General features: G+C 38.5%; 1 protein-coding gene across 2 annotated transcripts in view; it reads left to right on the top strand.

Annotated features, from left to right (window-relative positions):
• AHCTF1 (AT-hook containing transcription factor 1) overlaps positions 1–12,620 on the top strand; it is an 86,507-nt gene that overhangs the window by 61,579 nt on the left and 12,308 nt on the right. For both annotated transcript variants that reach the window (XM_066236975.1, XM_066236967.1), the window contains exons 30-31: positions 1,116–1,239; positions 3,877–3,956. In XM_066236975.1, the coding sequence (XP_066093072.1) occupies positions 1,116–1,239; positions 3,877–3,956 (204 nt within the window). The remainder of the gene's footprint in view (positions 1–1,115; positions 1,240–3,876; positions 3,957–12,620) is intronic.

The raw sequence follows: 12,620 nt of genomic DNA, 5'->3' as shown, positions 1-12,620 counted from the left end.
TTCCTTTTTACATAACACTTAGTTATTCATTGATTGTTTCTCATATGTGCCTTGACTGGTGGGCTCCCACTGAGCCAGCGACCTTGGGGTCATGTCTGTGATTTCACGCTTAAGCCAGAGACCTCAGGGTTTTGAATCTGGGTCCTCAGTGTCCCTGGTTTGTGCTCTCTCCACTGTACCACTGTCTGGTCAGGCAGGACTATTTTCATAAACAGTGTATATCTAGAATTTTACATTAATCTTTTCATGTTCTGTGTTCCACTAAAATATTTAAATGGTAACTATTAGGTGAAGATTTTCATGGCAGTATCTTTGATATTCCTAAAATGATTAGGCAGTCTCAAATAGATATTTTTATTGTTTGGGGGGGTTATATAAGACAAATTTTAGAGCAAAATATGCTAGATTTGAATCTGCTGAGCTATTTAACTAGATTTGTGACCTGAGATAGGCAGTATAACTGTGTTTGTTTTTTCACCTTTTTTTTTTTTTTTTTTAATGACAGAGAGGGACAGTTAGGGACAGAAACAGGAAGAGAGAGAGATACGCATCAATTCATGGTTGTGGCACCTTAATTGTTCTTCGATTGCTTTCTCATATGTGCCTTGACCCCGGGGCTTCAGCTGAGCCAGTGACCTTGGGGTCATGTCTATGATCCCATGCTCAAGTCTGTGACCTTGCACTCAATCTGTCGAGCCCGTTTTAAAGCCAGATGAGCCTGTGCTCAAGCTAGTGACCTCAGGGCTTCGAACCTGGGCCCTCTGTGTCCCAGTCCAATGCTCTATCTCTGGTCACACTTATTTTTTCATCTTGAAAATGGGGCTAATTGTACTATCACTTGGAATTTCAAGGTTTAAGTGATTTGATACATGTAAAATATGTGTAGCAGTGCCTGTTATGCCAAAAGTGAGAAGTGGTAGAGTAAAGGGGGGTTGTCTTGGGCTAGACTCAAGATTTAGAAGGAACTGTTGGCAGTCTAATGTCAAGGGAGTGAACCAAAACAAAAAAAGCAGACCTGACAACTCGTTAAAAAGCGGTACTCCAAGACCATGAGTATTTGCTAAACATTTAACATAAGTAGTTATAATAAATATTCTTCACTGTATGGTTTGCAGGCACTTTAGAAGAAGCAGAGACGAAGGAGCTCTTTGCTGCAGAGGAGGCGCTTCCAGTGTTCAATCACATGAGCCCAAGTCAGGGGCCTGAAGCATCTTTGCATGTACCATCAACCCACGAAGGGTAAGTGTTATAGAGATCATTTGAAATGTTGATAATGTTTAATGAAACTGTAACCCAGTAGTAAAATAGTCTATGCATAAATTGGCTCTTACTTAGATCTTTGACATTTTCATATTGGGTAATGTTTTCTGTTATGAAAGAAGTTCATTTATACAATTATGGGCTTATTTAGTCATTATTATCAAATCTTAGAGTGATACTAAACATTTCCTGAATATACAAAAATATACTTGATTGATTGAATTAGGTCCTTTTGTTGAAGACCTAAAGTGTCACAGCCATTCAGTCCTCCATGCCCTTCCATTTTCAGTGGTTTCAGGATGATCAGGTGTGTTTCCTATATTCAGCACCAAGGTGGAGTGTAGGGAAATGGCTCAGAGGCAGTTTGATTGATAAAAGACTCGAGCAAAGTTGTCAGTTTTTAAACTGATTGATGACTTGAACTGTTATGCCCCCTCCTGATTCGTTTATCACTTGCACATTTAGGAGCTATATTAGGTGATGTAGGGCAGCACTACTAAAGCATGGTCTGGCCGATTGATGCGTTTCCAGTTTGTGGTCCACAACAAAATAAGCAGCTTTTGTTAAAATATAAATCAGTACACCACTTCCTATGTTGAAAATTAGTTGAACTAGTAATCAGTGGAGTAATTAATTTCACCTTTGACACAAATTGCAAGACTGGATATGTTTCACATCAGCATTATTAATGACAGTAACACCATTATAGAGGATACCAAAAACGTTGGCAGCTTCAATTAAGTAATAGTAAGAATAATTTACTAAGCTTAACCCACATAAAATATCTTTTAAGACATTGTAAATGGTTTACTTTATAAATCCTGAGAGTGACTTCATAAACCACTCACAGAAATCAGTATCATAGTAGTCACCTCTCATTCAGTAAACTAAATCATACGCTTCTTTTGTGAGAGATCCTAATTAGCTGGAATCTTTGCCAGGCTTTCTTGGAAAAAGTGGGAGAAAATAATATGAAAGAATTATCCATGTTGATTTATTCTGGGTTTTTTTTTTCCTTTTTTTTAAATTAAATTTATTGGGGTGACAGTAACATTAATTATACAGGTTTCTGGGTTTTTTTTGTGTTTTTCTTTTTTGGTGACAGAGATCAAGGGACAGGCAGGCAGGCAGGGAGAGGTATCAGTTCTTCATTGCAACACCTTAGTTGTTCATTGACTGCTTTCTCATATGTGCCTTGACGGGGGGGGGGGGGGGGGGCTTCAGTAGACCGAGTGACCCCTTGCTCAAGCCAGCAATCTTGGGCTCAGGACTGGTGAACCTTGCTCAAACCAGATGAGCCTGCGCTCAAGCTGGTGACCTCAGGGTTTCGAACCCAGGTCCTTGGCGTCCAAGTCCAATGCTCTATCACTGCACCACCACCTGGTCAGGCTTTTTATTTTTATTTTTTTAATTTAATAAAAACATTTCTTGCAATGGGTTTGATGGATACTTTTAACAGTTACGGGACAGAAAACTTTGTGGTCATCGGTGATAAACTAGGTTGGATATTCTCTGTCTGGGCAAGCTAGTTCCTTTGTAAATATAAACTAAGTTGTTGGTTCTTCTTACTATACATGGTGATTGAGATTTACAGATGTATCTTTAAGTTGTTTATAGTCTATATACATGCTTTTTCTTGAACTTTATTTCCCATTTTTAAAAATCAGTGTGGTTTAGATGGATTTTGGGGAAAGGCCAGCTTAGAACAGGAAGGACTCTTATCAGCGTATTTCCAGAACTTAACTTAGGGTGTGGATTAGTCAGGTCCCATGGGGCTCCGTTCTCTTTTTTTTCTTTTTCTTTTTTTTTATTATTTATTTATTTTTGTATTTTCTGAAGCTGGAAACGGGGAGAGACAGTGAGACAGACTCCCGCATGCGCCCGACCAGGATCCACCCGGCTCTGCCCACCAGGGGGCGATGCTGTGCCCCTCCGGGGCGTCGCTCTGCCGCGACCAGAGCCACTCTAGCGTCTGGGGCAGAGGCCAAGGAGCCATCCCCAGCGCCCGGGCCATCTTTGCTCCAATGGAGCCTTGGCTGCAGGAGGGGAAGAGAGAGACAGAGAGGAAGGAGGGGGTGGGAGTGGAGAAGCAAATGGGCGCTTCTCCTATGTGCCCTGGCCGGGAATCGAACCCGGGTCCCCCGCACGCCAGGCCGACGCTCTACCGCTGAGCCAACCGGCCAGGGCCGGGGCTTCGTTCTCAGTCATTTATCATGCTTTTTACCATTAGTAAAATACTGAGCCTGCTTCTGAGGAGATAGGAAATAGTCCATAATATTTGATAGACTTATTAGAAAGTGTGGCCACAGGCATAAGTGTAATTTATACTGGCCAACATTTAAAAATTATTGTACAAGTACTTGTAGTTTAAGGCCATACCATATTGCCAGCAAAGAAAATATTTAGAAAATGGGAAAAACAAATATAGTAATACTTGTTTCTAACTTCACCTGTAAATTTTATAGTGCTATTCAAAATGAACTTGCCTAATATTAATTTATCTAATCGTTGGTTTTCATCAGCAAAGTGACAAGTAGGAGAAGGAGTAGAGTTAAAGCATGTTAGCATAGATGTGATTGTCTCATGCTCTAAAGGATTTTTTTTCTGTTTCTAAAGGCAAACTCTCGCCCCAAAGTCCAAGGTACCAGTTTCAGACGAAGTATCAGTTGAAACCTGCACCTCTTCAAGTCAAACAGGTAACAGTAAATGTACTATTTTGACTCTAGAATTATTTCATTTTAGTGTTCTGAATAAAGAGTTCTAGTCTTAGAACAAAGGAATCTATTATCTAGATTTTTATTCTCTCAACCTTTTATTGCTGGTGTGTTTGGTGTCTGGAGGTGTTATCAGCTATCACAACAGTGGGTTGATTATAAGGCACTGCATGATCCTAACAGTGGAAATCTTACAGTAGTTTTTGTGGACATACTTTCCTTCATTACATCAAAGAAGAGCAAAGTAGATTACCAGACTGCATACCTGTTTCTTGATCTTCTGGGACTCGTGTCTATACAGGGCAACTTCCTTTATATTCTGTTTGTGATCATTTAAGACCAAGATTGGCTTTTTATTATTAGAAAATAATCATAGCCTGACCTGTTTTGGCACAGTGGATAGAACATTGACCAGGAAAGCTGAGGTCCCAGGTTCAAAACCCCAAGGTCACTGGCTTGGGGCCTCCCCCACCCTCAGTCAAGGTACATATCAGAAGCAATCAATAAACAACTAAAATGATGCAATTACAAATTGATGCTTCTCATCTCCCTCCCTTCCTCTGCCTGTTTCTCTCAAAAAAAGAAGAAGGAGAAAAATCAGTCAACAAATGGCTGAATTTACTCCAGGGAAATTAACAAATATATGGAATTAATTTTTTTTTTCCTTTTTAATCCAAATTGCTTTTTGAGTGCTTCCTATCAGTGCCTGGCTATACCGAGATGAGGAAGATACATTTTCCTTGGTGAATTCCCAGGTGGGCTGCCTATGTCCAGAACTTGTCCAAGCATTTTAGTTGGGCCATACTACTATGTTGTGGTGTTGGTGCTCTCTGACAGTAGAGCACATGCTCTTTATTATACCCTTCTGCTCATCATTGCAAATAGGGCTTACTTAGAACAGGCTTGAATAGACCTGTTTCCACCTCCCTCCCCCCAGTTAGGAATGTAGTGTGTTTATTGTAAAATAACCAAGAGAAAATAGTCTGACATGTAAAATAAAAATTCCCATAACCCTATTTAAAGAATCTACTGTCAATAACTTAAAGTGTCTTTTTTCTGAAATTTTTTTCTATGTATATTTCCCCCCATATGTTGAAAGGGGAGGTGTGAGGTGTAAGTTTGGTAGCCAGAGAAGAGGTGCTTGAACCAGAGTGGTTGGGTTCATAACCCAGGTCTGCACTTATTGTGTATAAGACCAGGCTGTACATCTGCTTATCTATAAAATATTAAGAGCTTTAAATGTTAAAAGCTCAGTGATATAAATTATTACCAATTATTATCAAAATAATTTTTTTCCACCTAATATCTTCGACATTTTTCCTTGTCATTAGTTTAGATCAGGGGTCCTCAAACTACGGCCCACGGGCCACATGCGGCCCCCTGAGTCCATCTATCCAGCCCCCACCGCACTTCCGGAAGGGGCACCTCTTTCATTGGTGGTCAGTGAGAGGAGCCCTAGTTCCTATTGAAATACTGGTCAGTTTGTTGATTTAAATTTACTTGGTCTTTATTTTAAATATTGTATTTGTTCCTGTTTTGTTTTTGGTTTTTTTTACTTTAAAATAAGATATGTGCAGTGTGCATAGGGATTTATTCATAGTTTTTTTTATAGTCCGGCCCTCCAACGGTCTGAGGGACAGTGAACTGGCCCCCTGTGTAAAAAGTTTGAGGACCCCTGGTTTAGATTAACTTTGTCCTTTTTAATGGTTATAATAGTATAGATGTTCTGTGACATGCTTAACTATTGAACATTTAGGCTGATCACTATTTTCATTTTGTTCTTTCATTCCTGAAGTCGATATTTTTTGTGTGTGTGACAGAGACAGGGACAGATAGGGACAGAAAGGGGGAGAGATGAAAAGCATCAATTCTTCCTTGCGGCATCTTAGTTATTCATTGACTGCTTTCTCATAATGTGCCTTGATGGGCAGGGTGGGGGGTTCCTCAGAGCGAGTGACCCCTTGCTCAAGCCAGTGAATTTGGGCTCAAGCCAACAACCATGGGGTCATGTCTATGATCCCACACTCAAGCCATCGACCCTATGCTCAAGCTGGTGAGCCCACATTTAAGCCGATGAGCCCGCACTCAAGCCAGCGATGTGGGGGTTTCAAACCTGGGTCCTCTGCGCCTCAGCCTGGTCAGGCAATATTATATGTACATATCTTTGCACATTCTGTGGCAGTGTTTCTATTAAGTAGAATCCTAAACATAGACTTGCCGGGTTAAGGAAGGACTTGCCAGGTTAAGGAAGGCACAGATTATTATTAATATTTCATTTGTTTTCTCCAATGAAGATTGTTTATGCTTTCATACACTGGTGATTGGGGGAAAGTGTGTATTTTCCCATTCCTCTTTGTCAACTGACAGGTAAAAAGCTTTTCATTTTGTTTTATAAGCAGTCATTGTATATTAGGGATACTAATCCCATTATCTTTTTTTTTTTTAATAAATTTTTATTAATGGTAATGGGATGACATTAATAAATAAGGGTACATATATTCAAAGAAAACATGTCTAGGTTATTTTGTCATTAAATTATGTTGCATACCCCTCGCCCAAAGTCAGATTGTCCTCCGCCACCCTCTATCTAGTTCTCTGTGCCCCTCCCCCTCCCCCTAACTCTCTCCCTCCCTCCCTCCCATGTCCTCCCTACCCCCACCCCTGGTAACCACCACACTCTTGTCCATGTCTCTTAGTCTCGTTTTTATGTTCCACCAATGTATGGAATCATGTAGTTCTTGTTTTTTTCTGATTTACTTATTTCACTCTGTATAATGTTATCAAGATCCCACCATTTTGCTGTAAATGATCTGATGTCATCATTTCTTATGGCTGAGTAGTATTCCATAGTGTATATGTGCCACATCTTCTTTATCCAGTCTTCTATTGAAGGGCTTTTTGGTTGTTTCCATGTCTTGGCCACTGTGAACAGTGCTGCAATGAACATGGGGCTACATGTGTCTTTACGTATCAGTGTTTCTGAGGTTTTGGGGTATATACCCAGTAGAGGGATTGCTGGGTCATAAGGTAGTTCTATTTGCAGTTTTTTGAAGAACCACCATACTTTCCTCCATAATGGTTGTACTACTTTATATTCCCACCAACAGTGAATGAGGGTTCCTTTTTCTCCACAGCCTCTCCAACATTTGCTATTACCCGTCTTGTTGATAATAGCTAATCTAACAGGGGTGAGGTGGTATCTCATTGTAGTTTTGATTTGCATTTCTCTAATAACTAATGAAGCTGAGCATCTTTTCATATATCTGTTGGCCATTTGTATCTCTTCTTGGGAGAAGTGTCTGTTCATGTCCTCTTCCCATTTTTTTATTGGATTGTTTGTTTGTTTGTTGTTGAGTTTTATGAGTTCTTTGTAAATTTTGGATATTAGGCCCTTATCTGAGCTGTTGTTTGAAAATATCATTTCCCATTTAGTTGGCTGTCTGTTTATTTTGATATCAGTTTCTCTTGCTGAGCAAAAACTTTTTATTCTGATGTAGTCCCATTCATTTATCTTTGCCTTCACTTCTCTTGCCATTGGAGTCAAGTTCATAAAATGTTCTTTAAAACCCAGGTCCATGATTTTAGTACCTATGTCTTCTTCTATGTACTTTATTGTTTCAGGTCTTATATTTAGGTCTTTGATCCATTTTGAATTAATTTTAGTACACGGGGACAGGCTGTAGTCGAGTTTCATTCTTTTGCATGTGGCTTTCCAGTTTTCCCACCACCATTTGTTGAAGAGGCTTTCTTTTCTCCATTGTGTCTTGTTGGCCCCTTTATCAAAGATTATTTGACCATATATATGTGGTTTTATTTCTGGGCTTTCTATTCTGTTCCATTGGTCTGAGTGTCTATTTTTCTGCCAATACCATGCTGTTTTGATTATCATGGCCCTATAATATAGTTTAAAGTCAGGTATTGTAATGCCCCCAGCTTCATTCTTTTTCCTTAGGATTGCTTTGCCTATTCAGGGTTTTTTATAGTTCCATATAAATCTGATGATTTTTTGTTCCATTTCTTTAAAAAATCTCATAGGAATTTTGATGGGAATTGCATTAAATTTGTATATTGCTTTGGGTAATATGGCCATTTTGATTATATTTATTCTTCCTATTCAAGAACAAGGAATATTTTTCCATCTCATTGTATCTTTTTCGATTTCCCTTAACAATGCTTTGTAATTTTCATTATATAGGTCCTTTACATTCTTTGTTATGTTTATTCCTAGGTATTTTATTTTTTTTGTTGCAATCGTGAAGGGGATTATTTTTTTGAGTTCGTTTTCTAATATTTCATTGTTGGCATATAGAAAGGCTATGGACTTTTGTATGTTAATTTTGTATCCTGCGACCTTACTGTATTGGTTTATTGTTTCTAATAATCTTTTTGTGGAGTCCTTCGGGTTTTCGATGTATAGGATCATATCATCAGCAAAAAGTGATACCTTTACTTCTTCTTTTCCGATATGGATGCCTTTTATTTCTTTGTCTTGTCTGATTGCTCTGGCCAGAACTTCTAGCACCATGTTAAATAAGAGTGGAGAGAGTGGACAACCCTGTCTTGTTCCTGATTTAAGGTAGAAAGTCCTCAGTTTTATGCCGTTTAATATGATGTTGGCTGATGGTTTATCATATATGGCCTTTATCATGTTGAGATATTTTCCTTCTATACCCATTTTGTTGAGAGTCTTAAACATAAAATTGTGTTGTATTTTATCGAAAGCCTTTTCTGCATCTATTGATAAGATCATGTGGTTTTTGTTCTTTGTTTTGTTGATATGGTGTATTACGTTAACCGTTTTGCATATGTTGAACCATCCTTGAGATTCTGGGATGAATCCCACTTGATCATGATGTATTATTTTTTTAATATGTTGTTGTATTCGATTTGCTAGTATTTTGTTTAGTATTTTAGCATCTGTATTCATTAGATATATTGGTCTGTAGTTTTCTTTCTTTGTGCCATCCTTGCCAGGTTTTGGTATGAGGGTTATGTTGGCCTCATAAAATGTGTTTGGAAGTATTGCTTCTTCTTCAATTTTTTGGAAGACTTTGAGTAGAATAGGAACCAAATCTTCTTTGAATGTTTGATAGAATTCACTAGTATAACCGTCTGGGCCTGGACTTTTATTTTTGGGGAGGTTTTTAATAGTTTTTTCTATTTCCTCCCTGCTGATTGGTCTGTTTAGGCTTTCTGCTTCTTCATGACTCAGTCTAGGAAGGTTGTATTGTTCTAGGAATTTATCCATTTCTTCTAGATTGTTGTATTTGGTGGCATATAATTTTTCATAGTATTCTACAATAATTCTTTGTATATCTATGATGTCTGTGGTGATCTCTCCTCTTTCATTTTGGATTTTATTTATTTGAGTCCTGTGCCTTTTTTCCTTGGTGAGTCTTGCCAAGGGTTTGTCAATTTTGTTGATCTTTTCAAAGAACCAGCTCCTTGTTTTATTGATTTTTTCTATAGTTTTTCTGTTCTCTATTTCATTTATTTCTGCTCTGATTTTTATTATCTCCTTTCTTCGGCTGGTTTTGGGTTGTCTTTGTTCTTCTTTTTCTAGTTCCTTAAGGTGTGAAGTTAAGTGGTTTACTTCGGCTCTCTCTTGTTTGTTCATGTAGGCCTGAAGTGATATGAACTTTCCTCTTATTACTGCTTTTGCTGCATCCCAGAGATTCTGATATGTCGTATTTTCATTTTCATTTGTCTGTATATATGTTTTGATCTCTGCGCTTATTTCTTCTTTGACCCATTCATTTTTTAGAAGTATGTTGTTTAGTTTCCACATTTTTGTGGGTTTTTCCCCCTCTTTTTTGCAGTTGAATTCTAGTTTCAAGGCTTTATGATCAGAAAATATGCTTGGTACAACTTCGATTTTTCTGAATTTGCTGATGTTGTCTTTGTGGCCTAACATATGGTCAATTCTTGAGAATGTTCCATGTACACTGGAGAAAAATGTATACTCTGTCGCTTTGGGATGAAGTGTCCTGTAGATGTCTATCATATCCAGGTGTTCTAGTATTTCGTTTAAGGCCACTATATCTTTATTGATTCTCTGTTTGGATAACCGATCTAGAGCCGTCAGCGGTGTATTGTGGTCTCCAAGTATGATTGTATTTTTGTTAGTTTTTGTTTTAAGGTCAATAAGTAGCTGTCTTATATATTTTGGTGCTCCTTGGTTTGGTGCATATATATTAAGGATTGTTATGTCTTCTTGATTCAACTTCCCCTTAATCATTATGAAATGACCATTTTTGTCTCTGAGTACTTTTTCTGTCTTGTAGTCAGCATTATTAGATATGAGTATTGCTACACTTGCTTTTTTTTGGGTGTTTGCTTGGAGTATTGTTTTCCAGCCTTTCACTTTGAATTTGTTTTTATCCTTGTTGCTTAGATGTGTTTCTTGTAGGCAGCATATAGTTGGATTTTCTTTTTTAATCCATTCTGCTACTCTGTGTCTTTTTATTGGTAAGTTTAATCCATTTACATTTAGTGTAATTATTGACACTTGTGGGTTCCCTACTGCCATTTTATAAATTTCTTTCTGTTAGTTTTGTATCTTGTTTGATTCTTCTCTTTTGTTTGTCTATCATTTGTTTTTGTTTGTTTGTGTTCTACACTTCTTTCCTCTGTTGCTACCTTTTTTAAGTTAAGTGTTTTTGTGGTGGTTTTTTCAAGGGTGGTTACCATTAAGTAATGAAAAGGGTACCTACCATATTCATTGTAGTACCCTATCTTATGAGTATTTCTGCACTTCATCGTCCTTCGCTACTGTTAATCTCCATCCTCTCCCCCCTTTTTTTCCTTTGTTGTCACCATTTAAGTTTGGTTTTATTGTGTTCTTGGTGGAGCTGTTACTTGTGGTGTTGTTTTCTTTTGTTCTTTGAATCTGGTTGGAAACCCCCTTTAGTATTTCCTGGAGTGGGGGCTTTCTGCTGATAAATTCTCTCATCTTTTCTGTATTTGTGAATGTTTTTATATCTCCTTCGTATTTGAAGGATAGCTTTGATGGGTATAGTATTCCTCTCTTTCAGGGCTTTAAATATTGGGGTCCACTCTCTTCTAGCTTGTAGAGTTTCTGCTGAGAAATCTGATGATAATCTAATAGGCCTTCCTTTATATGTTGTACTCTTCTTTTCCCTGGCTGCCTTGAGAATTTTTTCTTTGTCATTGGTTTGTGTCATCTTTATTATGATGTGCCTTGGAGTGGGTTTGTTGGGGTTAAGAAAACTCGGTGTTCTGTTTGCTTCTTGAATTTGAGGCTTTAGTTCTTTCCACAGGCTTGGGAAGTTCTCGTCTATTATTTGTTTGAGTATATTCTCCATTCCATTTTCTTTCTCTTCTCCCTCTGATATACCTATTATTCTTATGTTATTCTTTCTGATGGAGTCAGACAATTCCTGTAGGGCTTTCTCGTTTTTTATTATTTTTGAGTCTCTTTCTTCTTCTCTCTGTTGTGCCTCAAGTTGTTTGTCTCCTATTTCACTAATCCTATCTTCAGTCTGGGCTATTCTGTTAGCTAAGCTTGTTACCTCGTTTTTCAGCTCGTGAATTGAGTTTTTCATTTCTGTTTGATTTGTTTTTATAGTTTCAATTTCCTTGGTAATATATTCTTTGTGTTCATTGAGTTGTTTTCTGATCTCCCTAAATTGCCTTTCTGTGTTTTCTTGTATATCTCTGAGTATTTTTAAGATTTCTATTTTAAATTCTCTGTCATTTAGCTCCAAGGCTTCCAATATGTTAAGTCTTTTCTCCATAGATTTTTCCACATCTGTTTGTGTTACCTCTCTTTCTTTTGTATCCATAATATTCGATTTCCTCTTTCTTATTGGCATCTGAGGGGGTGGTCTTGTTGATAGCACACAGGCGCACTCCCTCCGCGGCTTGAATGAACGTCCCTGCGGTAGCTTCCTCCACACTCTCGTCTCTCAGATTCAAGTGATAACAGTCCTTTCGCTTTCAGTTTGTGTGGAATTCCGGAATGCTCCGAGGATAAATTTTTCTGTTTCTAGTTGATAAATTTGTTGTGATTTTGGGGAGATCTGTCGGACACGCTGCTCACGGCGCCATTTCCATGACGTCACCTAATCCCATTATCTATTAAATGTGTAAAAATGCTTTTTTCTAGTTGGTCTTTTTATTTTAAATCTTTATATTGATTTTTGTTAGACACTAAAGGATTTTTAATTTAAAGTTTTGTGTCATTTACAAACTCTTAAATCCAAAGATGGCCTGCAAGTTCTAATGACATAAAATTTTGGCAAAGAGGAAAGTGAAAGGAGGAATTTATTTATTTTTTACTTTTTTTGTATTTTTCTGAAGTTGGAAACGGGGAGGCAGTCAGACTCCCACATGCGCCCGACCAACCGACCGACCGGGATCCACCCGGCATACCCACCAGGGGGCGATGCTCTGCCCATCTGGGGCGTTGCTCTGCTGCAACCAGAGCCATTCTAGCTCCTGAGGCAGAGGCCATAGAGCCATCCCCAGCGCCCAGGCCAACTTTGCTCCAGTGGAGCCTTGGCTGCAGGAGGAGAAGAGAGAGACAGAGAGGAAGGAGATGGGGAGGGGTGGAGAAGCAGATGGGCGCCTCTCCTGTGTGCCTTGGCCGGGAATCGAACCCAGGACTCCTGCATACCAGGCCAA

Source organism: Saccopteryx bilineata, chromosome 1 (genome assembly GCF_036850765.1).
Source record: "Saccopteryx bilineata isolate mSacBil1 chromosome 1, mSacBil1_pri_phased_curated, whole genome shotgun sequence".
Classification (NCBI taxonomy): Eukaryota; Metazoa; Chordata; class Mammalia; order Chiroptera; family Emballonuridae; genus Saccopteryx; species Saccopteryx bilineata.
The sequence above is the reverse complement of the archived record's forward strand: the minus strand, read 5'-3'. Positions and strand labels throughout refer to the sequence as shown.